At 46.6% G+C, this 15,738-nt stretch overlaps 1 protein-coding gene across 1 annotated transcript; it reads right to left on the bottom strand.

The window, feature by feature from the left end:
- Positions 1-8,054: 8,054 nt before the first annotated feature.
- GPR4 (G protein-coupled receptor 4) lies at positions 8,055-15,034 on the bottom strand. Its single transcript, XM_075322406.1, has 2 exons — positions 14,922-15,034; positions 8,055-9,314 (listed from the first exon to the last, which is right to left on the bottom strand). The coding sequence occupies exon 2, from the start codon at positions 9,117-9,119 to the stop codon at positions 8,055-8,057; it is 1,065 nt and encodes a 354-aa protein (XP_075178521.1). The 5' UTR covers positions 9,120-9,314; positions 14,922-15,034.
- Between the last annotated feature and the right edge of the window lie 704 nt (positions 15,035-15,738).

Raw genomic sequence — 15,738 nt, 5'->3', positions numbered from 1 at the left:
GCTCTATAGTGTGACCGCTCTTACAGTACAGAGCTCTATAGTGTGACTGCTCTTACAGTACAGAGCTCTATAGTGTGACCGCTCTTACAGTACAGAGCTCCATAGTGTGACCGCTCTACAGTACAGAGCTCCATAGTGTGACTGCGCTTTTTTTTCTATGTTTATTTTATTTATATATACAGTTAGGTCCAGAAATATTTGGACAGTGACACAAGTTTTGTTATTTTAGCTGTTTACAAAAACATGTTCAGAAATACAATTCTATATATAATATGGGCTGAAAGTGCACACTCCCAGCTGCAATATGAGAGTTTTCACATCCAAATCGGAGAAAGGGTTTAGGAATCATAGCTCTGTAATGCATAGCCTCCTCTTTTTCAAGGGACCAAAAGTAATTCGACAAGGGACTCTAAGGGCTGCAATTAACTCTGAAGGCATCTCCCTCGTTAACCTGTAATCAATGAAGTAGTTAAAAGATCTGGGGTTGATTACAGGTGTGTGGTTTTGCATTTGGAAGCTGTTGCTGTAACCATACAACATGCGGTCTAAGGAACTCTCAATTGAGGTGAAGCAGAACATCCTGAGGCTGAAAAAAAAGAAAAAATCCATCAGAGAGATAGCAGACATGCTTGGAGTAGCAAAATCAACAGTCGGGTACATTCTGAGAAAAAAGGAATTGACTGGTGAGCTTGGGAACTCAAAAAGGCCTGGGCGTCCACGGATGACAACAGTGGTGGATGATCGCCGCATACTTTCTTTGGTGAAGAAGAACCCATTCACAACATCAACTGAAGCCCAGAACACTCTCAGTGAAGTAGGTGTATCTGTCTCTAAGTCAACAGTAAAGAGAAGACTCCATGAAAGTAAATACAAAGGATTCACATCTAGATGCAAACCATTCATCAATTCCAAAAATAGACAGGCCAGAGTTAAATTTGCTGAAAAACACCTCATGAAGCCAGCTCAGTTCTGGAAAAGTATTCTATGGACAGATGAGACAAAGATCAACCTGTACCAGAATGATGGGAAGAAAAAAGTTTGGAGAAGAAAGGGAACGGCACATGATCCAAGGCACACCACATCCTCTGTAAAACATGGTGGAGGCAACGTGATGGCATGGGCATGCATGGCTTTCAATGGCACTGGGTCACTTGGTTTATTGATGACATAACAGCAGACAAGAGTAGCCGGATGAATTCTGAAGTGTACCGGGATATACTTTCAGCCCAGATTCAGCCAAATGCCGCAAAGTTGATCGGACGGCGCTTCATAGTACAGATGGACAATGACCCCAAGCATACAGCCAAAGCTACCCAGGAGTTCATGAGTGCAAAAAAGTGGAACATTCTGCAATGGCCAAGTCAATCACCAGATCTTAACCCAATTGAGCATGCATTTCACTTGCTCAAATCCAGACTTAAGACGGAAAGACCCACAAACAAGCAAGACCTGAAGGCTGCGGCTGTAAAGGCCTGGCAAAGCATTAAGAAGGAGGAAACCCAGCGTTTGGTGATGTCCATGGGTTCCAGACTTAAGGCAGTGATTGCCTCCAAAGGATTCGCAACAAAATATTGAAATTAAAAATATTTTGTTTGGGTTTGGTTTATTTGTCCAATTACTTTTGACCTCCTAAAATGTGGAGTGTTTGTAAAGAAATGTGACAATTCCTACAATTTCTATCAGATATTTTTGTTCAAACCTTCAAATTAAACGTTACAATCTGCACTTGAATTCTGTTGTAGAGGTTTCATTTCAAATCCAATGTGGTGGCATGCAGAGCCCAACTCGCCAAAATTGTGTCACTGTCCAAAGATTTCTGGACCTAACTGTATATAGCACTACCATATTCCGCAGCGCTTTATATACATCATTAACACTAGTGTTCACAATCTAAATTCCCTATCTTCATGTGTTTGAAGTGTGGGAGGAAACCCGCGCAAACACAGGGAGAACATACAAACTCCTTGCAGATGTTGTCCTTGGTGCAAGACTGCAGTGCTAACCACTGAGCCACCGTGCCACTCTTACAGTAGAGATCTCTGCAGTGTGACTGCTCTTACAGTAGAGAATCCACAGTGTATCCATTATAGATGTGGCAGTCGTCCCTTGCTCTGTAGTTACCTGGCAATGTTTTCTCACTTGTCACTTTGGTTTATTGGTTCCAGTCTTGTGCGTTTTCCAGGATGATGTATTTGGTGTGACAATAAGTGCTGCAGTTCCTTCACTATTTGTGTATATGTTATTAATGGAGTGTATAATCTGCTGTATGTTAGGAATGTAGATACAGATCTAAGACTAAAAGGCGACGTCCGTTGTGTACTCGCTGCGACCTCCATCACCGCCTGTGACTAACGTTTCCTCTTCACTGTGTATAAACATGTATCTCCGGGAATATGCTAAATGTTACCATGTGAAAGTCGGACAAGTTTACTTACTTCTAACCAGATTTGTGCAGTAATAGTGGGGAGCAACCGACCTGATCTATACAGGGACAGAGGGGCCCTATCATCCTCATCTATACAGGGACAGAGGGGCCCAACCAACCTCATCATACAAGGATAGAGGGGCCTAACCATCCTCATCTATACAGGGACAGAGGGGCCCAACCATCCTCATCTATACAGGGACAGAGGGGCCCAACCATCCTCATCTATACAGGGACAGAGGGCCCCAACCATCCTCATCTATACAGGGACAGAGGGGCCCAGCCATCCTCATCTATACAGGGACAGAGGGGCCCAACCAACCTCATCATACAAGGATAGAGGGACCCAACCATCCTCAGATATACAAGGACAGAGGGGCCCAACCATCCTCATCTATACAGGGACAGAGGGGCCCAACCAACCTCATCATACAAGGATAGAGGGGGCCAACCAACCTCATCTATACAGGGACAGAGGGGCCCAACCATCCTCATCTATACAAGGACAGAGGGGCCCAACCAACCTCATCTATGCAGGGATAGAGGAACCCAACCAACCTGATCTATACAAGGACAGAGGGGCCCAACCAACCTCATCTATACAGGGACAGTGGGGCTCAACCTACCTCATCTATACAGGGATAGAGGAACCCAACCAACCTGATCTATACAAGGACAGAGGGGCCCAACCAACCTCATCTATACAGGGACAGTGGGGCCCAACCATCCTCATGTATACAGGGATAGAGGGGCCCAACCATCCTCATCTATACAGGGACAGAGGGACCCAACCTACCTCATCTATACAGAGACAGAGGGGCCCAACCATCCTCATCTATACAGGGACAGAGGGCCCCAACCATCCTCATCTATACAGGGACAGAGGGGCCCAGCCATCCTCATCTATACAGGGACAGAGGGGCCCAACCAACCTCATCATACAAGGATAGAGGGACCCAACCATCCTCAGATATACAAGGACAGAGGGGCCCAACCATCCTCATCTATACAGGGACAGAGGGGCCCAACCATCCTCATCTATACAGGGACAGAGGAACCCAACCATCCTCATCTATACAGGGACAGAGGAACCCAACCTACCTCATCTATACAGGGACAGAGGGGCCCAACCATCCTCATCTATACAGGGACAGAGGGGCCCAACCATCCTCATCTATACAGGGACAGAGGGGCCCAACCATCCTCATCTATACAGGGACAGAGGGGCCCAACCATCCTCATCTATACAGGGACAGAGGGGCCCAACCAACCTCATCTATACAGGGACAGAGGAACCCAACCATCCTCATCTATACAGGGACAGAGAGGCCCAACCATCCTCATCTATACAGGGACAGAGGAACCCAACCTACCTCATCTATACAGGGACAGAGGGGCCCAACCATCCTCATCTATACAGGGACAGAGGAACCCAACCATCCTCATCTATACAGGGACAGAGGAACCCAACCTACCTCATCTATACAGGGACAGAGGGGCCCAACCATCCTCATCTATACAGGGACAGAGGAACCCAACCATCCTCATCTATACAGGGACAGAGGAACCCAACCATCCTCATCTATACAGGGACAGAGGAACCCAACCATCCTCATCTATACAGGGACAGAGAGGCCCAACCATCCTCATCTATACAGGGACAGAGGAACCCAACCTACCTCATCTATACAGGGACAGAGGAACCCAACCATCCTCATCTATACAGGGACAGAGAGGCCCAACCATCCTCATCTATACAGGGACAGAGGAACCCAACCATCCTCATCTATACAGGGACAGAGGTACCCAACCTACCTCATCTATACAGGGACAGAGGGGCCCAACCATCCTCATCTATACAGGGACAGAGGGGCCCAACCATCCTCATCTATACAGAGACAGAGGGGCCCAACCATCCTCATCATACAAGGACAGAGGAGCCCAACCGATCTGAACTATACAGGAATACAGGGGCCCAGGATGAAGAAGTTCTTGATAGGCAGCATCATGTGTGGGACTAGACGTTTGGGGAAGGCGAAAGATGTCTCTTTTTTGGCTGTGGCAGGGAAAAGTTCCCAGGCATAGAAACCATGCAGATGTTTCCCAGCTGTAACCAGAAGAGTGACCGAGCGACTCTCTGTAGAGTGAGCAATCAGGACAGGAGATCAAAGGGGGCAAGTAATGTCACTCAGTGAGTGGATGCAGAGGGGGATGGGAGGAAAGATAGGGTTCATTAGCCCTCGTCCCACTGCACCACGTTACTATACATCTTCATACTGATGGACCTTGATTGCACTCTGCGTTCTCACATATAAGATGATAAATAATAAAGTGACTGTGCATGCAAGGCTCTGTATACATTAACAGTAACGTCTCATGTTTTCCAGGCTTCACTTTCACGTGAAATTTTGTAGGAAAAGGGAAAATAAAGAGTAAAATATGAAGATAACATCTACAAGAAGGTGAGGTCTTCCTCTTGTGTTTAGGACCTTATATAAATTACATAGAAACTGAAAAGTTGCAGAACATTTTCTAAGTGTGTGATGTCTGAGCATTTCCGTGGAGCACAATTTTAGAGAGCGGATATAGTGTTTTTCTGAAAATAAGCCCTAGAGCATTTTCAGGGAAACATGGTAGTTTTCAGTCTATGGCCCCATGTCTGTCCTCGGTCTCACATCCAAGAGCGGCTCCCGCACACCTTGTGCTGCCTCTTGCCTTGTGACACTTGCGTTTAGCATTAGAGGAATATTATTTAGATGCCAGTGTATGTAGATGCCATTAAAATGTCCTTTATCGCATTCCTTTTCTGATTAAACTCCGGAATAGGAGACTGTGACTGATAATGGTAGGGTTAGTGAGGACGAAGACAGCAGGTGCTCAGACTGCAGAAGTGCAGGTTTTAGGGATACTTATTTGTATGTTTGAGCATTGTGCCTCCTGGTACAGCTTGCTCTCCCATTAGTAACAGCTGTGTACCCCACACTCCTCCTTTTCACTGTTCCGGTGTAACTCGATTGCCCCTGCGTTCTCGATGTGTCTACGTAACACACTGACTCAGCACACAGATGGCAGACAGAGCTGCAAGATGCTACACAGCATAACCTACCTGCAGGTCTGTTTGTGGAATTTTTCAGGGTGTAATCTCCATACACATAATTACAGAGTACGGAAGAAACAGAAAAAAACCCACATGTCCATGAAGTTCAACCAAAGGATGGAGGAGGATGTGGGTGAAGGACTTGTCAGAGATAGTGATGAGCGAGCACTACCATGCTCAGGTGCTCAGTACTTGTAGTGAGCAGTCGGACGCTGACACAGGCTTAACTCATGTACCGAATATAATGAAATTCAATGGGGAACTGGAGCATTTTTCCTGGAAATCTTCCGTAAAAATACTCAAGCCCCCCATTGATTTCCATTATACTCAGCTGCTTAAGTCGCTCCCATCTAAACATCCAACTGCTCTTAATGAGTACAGAGCACCCGAACATGGTAGTGCTCACTCATCACTAGTTACCAGTACCGACCACCCGAGCATGGTAGTGCCCGCTCATCACTAGTTACCAGTACTGAGCACCCGAGCATGGTAGTGCTCACTCATCACTAGTTACCAGTACCGACCACCCGAGCATGGTAGTGCCCGCTCATCACTAGTTACCAGTACTGAGCACCCGAGCATGGTAGTGCCCGCTCATCACTAGTTACCAGTACCGACCACCCGAGCATGGTAGTGCCCGCTCATCACTAGTTACCAGTACTGAGCACCCGAGCATGGTAGTTCCCGCTCATCACTAGTTCCCAGTACCGACCACCCGAGCATGGTAGTGCCGGCTCATCACTAGTTACCAGTACTGAGCACCCGAGCATGGTAGTGCCCGCTCATCACTAGTTACCAGTACTGAGCACCCGAGCATGGTAGTGCCCGCTCATCACTAGTTACGAGTACTGAGCACCTGAGCATGATAGTGCCCGCTCATCACTAGTTACGAGTACCGAGCACCCGAGCATGGTAATTCTCGCTCATCACTAGTTACGAGTACCGAGCACCTGAGCATGGTAGTGCCCGCTCATCACTAGTTACCAGTACAGAGCACCTGAGCATGGTAGTGCCCGCTCATCACTAGTTACCAGTACTGAGCACCTGAGCATGGTAGTGCCCGCTCATCACTAGTTACCAGTACCGAGCACCTGAGCATGGTAGTGCTCGCTCATCACTAGTTACCAGTACCGAGCACCTGAGTATGGTAGTGCCCGCTCATCACTAGTTACCAGTACTGAGCACCCGAGCATGGTAGTGCCCGCTCATCACTAGTTACGAGTACTGAGCACCTGAGCATGATAGTGCCCGCTCATCACTAGTTACAAGTACCGAGCACCCGAGCATGGTAATTCTCGCTCATCACTAGTTACGAGTACCGAGCACCTGAGCATGGTAGTGCCCGCTCATCACTAGTTACCAGTACAGAGCACCTGAGCATGGTAGTGCCCGCTCATCACTAGTTACCAGTACTGAGCACCTGAGCATGGTAGTGCCCGCTCATCACTAGTTACCAGTACCGAGCACCTGAGCATGGTAGTGCTCGCTCATCACTAGTTACCAGTACCGAGCACCTGAGTATGGTAGTGCCCGCTCATCACTAGTTACGAGTACAGAACACCCGAACATGGTAGTGCCCGCTCATCACTAGTTACCAGTACTGAGCACCTGATCATGGTAGTGCCCGCTCATCACTAGTTACCAGTACTGAGCACCCGAGCATGGTAGTGCCCGCTCATCACTAGTTACGAGTACTGAGCACCCGAGCATGGTAGTGCCCACTCATCACTAGTTACCAGTACTGAGCACCCAAGCATGGTAGTGCCCGCTCATCACTAGTTACCAGTACTGAGCACCCGAGCATGGTAGTGCCCACTCATCACTAGTTACCAGTACCGAGCACCCAAGCATGGTAGTGCTCGCTCATCACTAGTTACGAGTACTGAGCACCCAAGCATGGTAGTGCCCGCTCATCACTAGTTACGAGTACTGAGCACCCGAGCATGGTAGTGCCCACTCATCACTAGTTACGAGTACTGAGCACCTGAGCATGGTAGTGCCCGCTCATCACTAGTTACCAGTACTGAGCACCCGAGCATGGTAGTGCCCGCTCATCACTAGTTACCAGTACCGAGCACCTGAGCATGGTAGTGCCCGCTCATCACTAGTTACCAGTACAGAGCACCTGAGCATGGTAGTGCCCGCTCATCACTAGTTACCAGTACAGAGCACCTGAGCATGGTAGTGCCCGCTCATCACTAGTTACCAGTACAGAGCACCTGAGCATGGTAGTGCCCGCTCATCACTAGTTACCAGTACAGAGCACCTGAGCATGGTAGTGCCCGCTCATCACTAGTTACCAGTACAGAGCACCTGAGCATGGTAGTGCCCGCTCATCACTAGTTACCAGTACAGAGCACCTGAGCATGGTAGTGCCCGCTCATTACTACTAGTCTGAGGTCTAATCCAAGAATTCACAGTTCTTGATAAGGAAGCCATGTTGGCTCTTTGGTTTCCTCCAAGCAGATGCATTATTATAAGACAAATTATTTTATTCTATTTTGTACATTCTCATCCAACTCCCAATCCGTCTCAGACAATGGAGCTTCCCCCTCCCCCACCCATCTCCACCATTCCCACCTGTTCACCTCGCCCTCCGATTTCTCTGCCATCCCCACCTCTTTCCCTCCAGCCACTGCTGTCCTTACCCATTGCCCATGCTACCACTCTACCTATTGCTTTTGCCACCTCTCCCCTTGCTCCAGGGCATGCCAGGCAGTAAAGGGCAGGATCAGCCAAGCAGTTCAGTGTGGCCATTGCCAGAGAGGCATGGTAAGCTGGGAACAAGCGCTCCTCTAGTGCACAGCTTTCTCCTGCTGCTACAGAACCTCCTCCGACCAAAAATACCACACTGCGTAGAAGAAGCAGGGCATGATAGGGCCCATAGCAGAGCAGGGCCACACAGGGAAGCCCCAGGGCGAGCCGACGGACCCGTCTCTTTTCCCGTCGCTCACAGGATGCGCTGCCCTGCAGAGCTCGGAGTAGCCCAGCATAGCACAAAAGCATTATACCCCAGGGCAATAAAAACCCAGCTAGTACCCTCCCCACATTGGCCAGTGCATCTCCTTTCCCAGATAAGGGGTAACTCTCGTAGCAGAAAGTGTGGTTGTAACGGTCTCTGGTGATAGCGTCTCTAAACAAGGGAGGGGCATTGGCTGCCAATTCTAGGACCCAAACCAGTGCAGAGACAGCCGCAGCGGAGCGGATGGGCCGGGCCCCGGGGAACCTCAGAGGATGAGCCACAGCCAGGTAGCGGTCAGCTGAGACGCAGGACAGGAAGGCAGCCCCCACGTACAGATTGGTATAGAAGATGAAACCAAATAGGCGACAGGCTCCCGGTCCGTATCCCCAGACGTCCCTTCGTAGGTAGTAGTCCGTCCAGGGCGGTAGTGCACAAATGAGGAGCAGATCCGACAGGCTGAGGTTCAGAAGGTAAACTCCAAGTTCTTTTCCTTTCCGCACCTGCAGCCAGGCAGCCCAGAGAGCCAAAAGATTGGCCGGGAGTCCAACTACGAACACGACGGCATACAGGGATGGCGGGAGCACGCCGTCCAGGTCAGAGTCTACATTGCAAGCATCGGGCGTGATGTTAGACATGATAGAGCGAGTGCGCTACGAGAGGAATTCAGTTCTGTGTCTCATTAAATTTACTCTTCTACCATGCATTTGGCTCTTGACGCCTCCAACTTTCCTTCTCCCCTTGGTGGGGGGCTCAGGGTAGCCCCGGTCCTTGGGATGGTAGTGCATGGTGGCTCATGATTCAGGGACAGCAGCCATCAGATACAGCGAGGTCTGTGTGGAGAGAAGTAAGAAGATGAGAACCAGGCGGAGGCGCTGATATGGGTGAGGGCATGTGTGCGGTGTTTGATCGCTGGGTGCAGGAGGGCGCACTGGTGCATGAATTCATGGAAAGGTGAGATTTGAGCCTCATTATGTGCCTGGCCGGTGACAGGAGGGGCCCAGCTGCACGGGGTATGGCTCCTGTGTGACACGCCGACTCCCAGATCACATTTCCATTACATTTCTTTCCTCTTTCACAGGGACAACTTGTCGGGTAATTGCTGATCTGCTTAATTATTAATTAAAGACAAATATTCAGAAAAAAGTACACTAATTACACCAGCTGAGCATCTCCCTTGTCCAATCACATTATACCATTTATCAAGAAAATGGGAAGAGAGTAAAGGGTTAATTATCAATCAATAAATTATTTATAGCTTCATGTCTGAAGCTCAGTACTTTAATTAAAAAAAAAAGATTTATTTTTGTCATGCCCAATATCCCCGATACTGAGGGAAAGTTCATCAAAACTTGATTGTGTTAGCTGTACATATAAAATTGTATAGGAAATATGCCTAGGTTATACCAGCTGTACATATATAATTATTTACAGGAGATACCCAGCTTATACCAGCTGTACAAATATATAATTATATACAGGAGATGCCCAGGTTATACTAACTGTACACATATAATTATATACAGGAGATGCCCAGGTTATACCAGCTGTACATATATAGTTATATACAGGAGATGCCCAGGTTATACCAGCTGTACATATATAATTATATATAGGAGATGCCCAGGTTATACCAGCTGTACATATATATAATTATATACAGGAGATGCCCAGGTTATACCGGCTGTACATATATAATTATATACAGGAGATGCCCAGGTTATACCGGCTGTACATATATAGTTATATACAGGAGATGCCCAGGTTATACCAGCTGTACATATATAATTATATATAGGAGATGCCCAGGTTATACCAGCTGTACATATATATAATTATATACAGGAGATGCCCAGGTTATACCAGCTGTACATATATAGTTATATACAGGAGATGCCCAGGTTATACCAGCTGTACATATATAGTTATATATAGGAGATGCCCAGGTTATACCAGCTGTACATATATATAATTATATACAGGAGATGCCCAGGTTATACCAGCTGTACATATATAGTTATATACAGGAGATGCCCAGGTTATACCAGCTGTACATATATAGTTATATATAGGAGATGTCCAGGTTATACCAGCTGTACATATATAATTATATACAGGCGATACCCAGGTTATACCGGCTGTACATATATAATTATATACAGCAGACGCCCAGGTTATACTAACTGTACACATATAATTATATATAGGAGATGCCCAGGTTATACCGGCTGTACATATATAATTATATACAGGAGGTGCCCAGGTTATACCAGCTGTACATATATAATTATATACAGGAGATGTCCAGGTTATACCGGCTGTACATATATAATTATATACAGGACATACCCAGGTTATACCGGCTGTACATACATAATTATATACAGGCGATGCCCAGGTTATACCGGCTGTACATATATAATTATATACAGGAGATGCCCAGGTTATACCGGCTGTACATATATAATTATATACAGGGGATGCCCAGGTTATACCAGCTGTACATATATACTTATAACTAAGAAGTGCCTCTGTTATACCAGCCGTATACATATAATTGTATATAGGAGATGCCTAGGTTATACCAGCCGTATACATATAATTATATACAGGACATGCCCATGTTATACCGGCTGTATATATATAATTATATACAGGAGATGTCCAGGTTATACCGGCTGTACATATATAATTATATACAGGAGATGCCCAGGTTATACCAACTGTACATATATAATTATATACAGGAGATGCCCAGGTTATACCAACTGTACATATATAATTATATACAGGAGATGCCCAGGTTATACCAGCTGTACATACATAATTATATACAGGCAATGCCCAGGTTATACCGGCTGTACATATATAATTATATACAGGAGATGCCCAGGTTATACCGGCTGTACATATATAATTATATACAGGAGATGCCCAGGTTATACCGGCTGTACATATATAATTATACACAGAATACGCCCAGGTTATACCAGCTGTACATATATAATTATATACAGGAGATGCCCAGGTTATACCAGCTGTACATATATACGGTAATTATACACAGAATACGCCCAGGTTATATCAGTATGCTCCATGTCACTATATACTAGAAGATGTACTCCAGGCGAGAGATTAGGTGGTGTCAGGACTGCTAGTGTCAGCTACCTTGTGGTCTTGGTTAATTTGTCTAGACACTTTTTAAATGAGACTGTTCCTATGACTGTCTCTTTTTTTGTGACAGGTCATTAGGTTTCGTCATGGGAGAGAAACAGAGGCAGATGGGGGGTCATAGTGTGATTAATGTGCTGTCCACTTTGCATATAAATATTTACATATTAGAAGCGATTAGGAAATGAGGCAACGCCACAGAGTGCTGCATGGAACAGGAGGGTGTAAGGGTGCGGAGCCGGTGCCAGGGGGAAAGAGCAGAGGGCGATAAGGGAAGAGACTGATCTGATAGGAGAGCGTAATTATAGAGACAATGCAGAACTGTGGAAAGTACTGGGCAGAGAGCGGCAGCAAAGAGACTGTCAGATACTGTGCTGGGGAGAGGTCAGCATTAGAGACCGCGCACACTGCCAAGCCTCAGCATTAGTGATGAGCGAGCGTACTCGCCACTGCTCATTACTCAATTGAGCATCGGGGTTCCCGAGCGCAAATCAAGTACCGAGTATAATGGAAGTCAACGGGAAAGTCGAGCATTCTTAAACTCCAATGCTCAATCGAGTAACAAGCACGCTCGCTCATCACTACTCAGCATAGAAAGGTTTGATGTGAAAAATGTAAAAGAGATGACCGAATGCAGAGAGGAAAGCTATTTAAAGTGTGGGGTGAGCGCAGGAGAGGATGGGAGGAGAGAACAGATGGACCGCAGAAATAGAAATAAAGGGCAGGTGAGAGACAGTCCAGCAAGAATGCAGAAATAGAAATAAAGGGCAGGTGAGAGACAGTCCAGCAAGAATGCAGAAATAGAAATAAAGGGCAGATGAGAGACAGTCCAGCAAGAATGCAGAAATAGAAATAAAGGGCAGGTGAGAGACAGTCCAGCAAGAATGCAGAAATAGAAATAAAGGGCAGGTGAGAGACAGTCCAGCAAGAATGCAGAAATAGAAATAAAGAGCAGGTGAGAGACAGTCCAGCAAGAATGCAGAAATAGAAATAAAGGGCAGATGAGAGACAGTCCAGCAAGAATGCAGAAATAGAAATAAAGGGCAGGTGAGAGACAGTCCAGCAAGAATGCAGAAATAGAAATAAAGAGCAGGTGAGAGACAGTCCAGCAAGAATGCAGAAATAGAAATAAAGAGCAGGTGAGAGACAGTCCAGCAAGATTGCAGAAATAGAAATAAAGGGCAGGTGAGAGACAGTCCAGCAAGATTGCAGAAATAGAAATAAAGGGCAGGTGAGAGACAGTCCAGCAAGAATGCTGAAATAGAAATAAAGAGCAGGTCAGAGACAGTCCAGCAAGAATGCAGAAATAGAAATAAAGGGCAGGTGAGAGACAGTCCAGCAAGATTGCAGAAATAGAAATAAAGGGCAGGTGAGAGACAGTCCAGCAAGAATGCAGAAATAGCAATGACATAGGAAGAAATTATATAGTCCAGGATCACAAATGAGACAGCATAAAAAAAACATTTTGAGGACACAGAATGCAGGTTTCAGAGTTGGGGCTTGTGCACATAGGATGTTTTGTTTTTTTTTTGTTTTAGGTTAAAAACCTGTTTTCTAGTAGAAGCTGCTTTAGTAAATGCTCCTTATTTGGGGAGTTTTCAGACTAGTTTTTTGTTTACTGAAGCAGTTTTACGGAGTTTGTGAAATGTTGAGGGTTTTCTGCTGAAGTGCTATTTTTTGCAGCCATTTCCATTGGACAGTGCGTAGTTTGGAGCGGATTTCCTCGGGAGCCGCTTCGCAGAACTGACACGCACTCTCTATTTCCCACCAGGTGTTTCTCAAAACATGAAGCAGAGAAGAACGCAAACACTGAACACATGAACAGCAAATTGGTTTCACAATGGAAATTATTAGGAGGATTCTTTCAAGTGTTTTTGAACTAGAAAAAGTAAAACCCTACTCAAATACCTCCATGTTCATATAGCCCAATGCATGAGAGCGCAGCATTACCGGAGTGTGCCCATGGCTAGTAGTGAGAACGCAGCATTATCAGTGTGCCCATAGCTAGTAATGAGAGTGCGATATTACTGGAGTGTGCCCATAGCTAGTAATGAGAGTGCGGTATTACTGGAGTGTGCCCATGGCTAGTAGTGAGAGTGCAGTATTACTGGAGTGTGCCCATGGCTAGTAGTGAGAACGCCGCATTATCAGTGTGCCCATAGCTAGTAATGAGAGTGCGATATTACTGGAGTGTGCCCATAGCTAGTAATGAGAGTGCGGTATTACTGGAGTGTGCCCATGGCTAGTAGTGAGAGTGCAGTATTACTGGAGTGTGCCCATGGCTAGTAGTGAGAACGCAGCATTATCAGTGTGCCCATAGCTAGTAATGAGAGTGCGGTATTACTGGAGTGTGCCCATGGCTAGTAGTGAGAGTGCAGTATTACTGGAGTGTGCCCATGGCTAGTAGTGAGAACGCAGCATTATCAGTGTGCCCATAGCTAGTAGTGAGAGTGCAGTGTTACCGGAGTGTGCCCATGGCTAGTAGTGAGAGTGCAGTGTTACCGGAGTGTGCCCATGGCTAGTAGTGAGAGTGCAGTGTTACCGGAGTGTGCCCATGGCTAGTAGTGAGAGCGCAGCATTACCAGGCTATGCCCACGGCTAGTAATGAGAGCGCAATGTCAATGGAGTATGCCCACGACTAGTAGTGAGAGCGCAGTATTACCAGAGTATACCCATGGCTAGTAATGAGAGTATAGCATTACCGGGGTATGTCCATGGCTAGTAATGAGAGCGCAGTGTTACCGGGGTATGTCCATGGCTAGTAATGAGAGTGCAGCATTACAGAGGAGAGTTCAGAGTTATGGATGAGAGTGCAGCATTACACAGGAGAGTTCAGAGTTATGGATGAGAGTGCAGCATTGGAGAGGAGAGTTCAGAGTTATGGATGAGAGTGCAGCATTGGAGAGGAGAGGTCACAGTTATGGATGAGAGTGCAGCATTACAGAGGAGAGGTCAGAGTTATGCATGAGAGTGCAGCATTACAGAGGAGAGGTCACAGTTATGGATGAGAGTGCAGCATTACAGAGGAGAGGTCAGAGTTATGCATGAGAGTGCAGCATTACAGAGGAGAGGTCAGAGTTATGGATGAGAGTGCAGCATTACAGAGGAGAGGTCAGAGTTATGCATGAGAGTGCAGCATTGGAGAGGAAGGTTTGGGGTCACTCAGGGACACTACGTCTTGAGTTATTAAACTGCACACTTGATGAATTATTGAGAGGTGTCATCAGTGTTAGCTGTGGGTGTAATGTGATATGTACTGGTATTCCCACCTGCCTTATAGAGGATAGCCGTCCAGAGATGTAGTCAGGACCCCGACAGGTCTTGTTGGAGCTTGTAGATTGTTTGCTCTCTGGTTAAGAAGTATTCTGGCAAACTGCTGGGCTCGACTGTACTGCTCTCAGCTCTGGCTTCGGAGATGGAGATAGATTCATGGGCTGGGCTAAATATTAACCCTTCCCAGAGCTGAGCCTTACAAAGCACAGACTACGCAGAACCAGAGAGCCGACTGGAGTAGAACATCCTCTATATATGTATAGCACAATCCTTTTGAAGGCCAGAAGTACAGTCCAGAACAACAAAATCCCCACTATATTAGGAGCTATGTGTATATAGCGTATAGTGACATGTCTACACATTGAGGTGGTGTATGCTCTTTAGGGACAGGTACACACAGTGAGGAGGTGTATGGTCTGTAGTGACAGGTACACAACGAGGAGGTGTATGGTCTGTAGTGACGGGTACACAGCAAGGAGGTGTATGGTCTGTAGTGACGGGTACACACAGCGAGGAGGTGTATGGTCTGTAGTGACGGGTAGACACAGTGAGGAGGTGTATGGTCTGTAGTGACTGGTGCATCCAATGAGGAGGTGTATGGTCTGTAGTGACGGGTACACACAGCGAGGAAGTGTATGGTCTGTAGTGACGGGTACACACAGTGAGGACGTGTATGGTCTGTAGTGATGGGTACACACAGTTAGGAGGTTATGGTCTGTAGTGACGGGTACACACAGTTAGGAGGTTATGGTCTGTAGTGACTGGTACACCCAATGAGGAGATGTATGGTCTGTAGTGACAGGTACACCCAAT

This window comes from Anomaloglossus baeobatrachus, chromosome 9, assembly GCF_048569485.1.
Source record: "Anomaloglossus baeobatrachus isolate aAnoBae1 chromosome 9, aAnoBae1.hap1, whole genome shotgun sequence".
Taxonomy (NCBI): Eukaryota; Metazoa; Chordata; class Amphibia; order Anura; family Aromobatidae; genus Anomaloglossus; species Anomaloglossus baeobatrachus.
Note: the sequence above shows the minus strand (reverse complement) of the source record. Positions and strands in the feature narration are given on the sequence as shown.

Excerpts from the sequence above, each read along its gene's own strand:
- GPR4 (XM_075322406.1), bottom strand. The coding sequence starts at position 9,119 with ATGTCTAACATCACGCCCGATGCTTGCAATGTAGACTCTGACCTGGAC.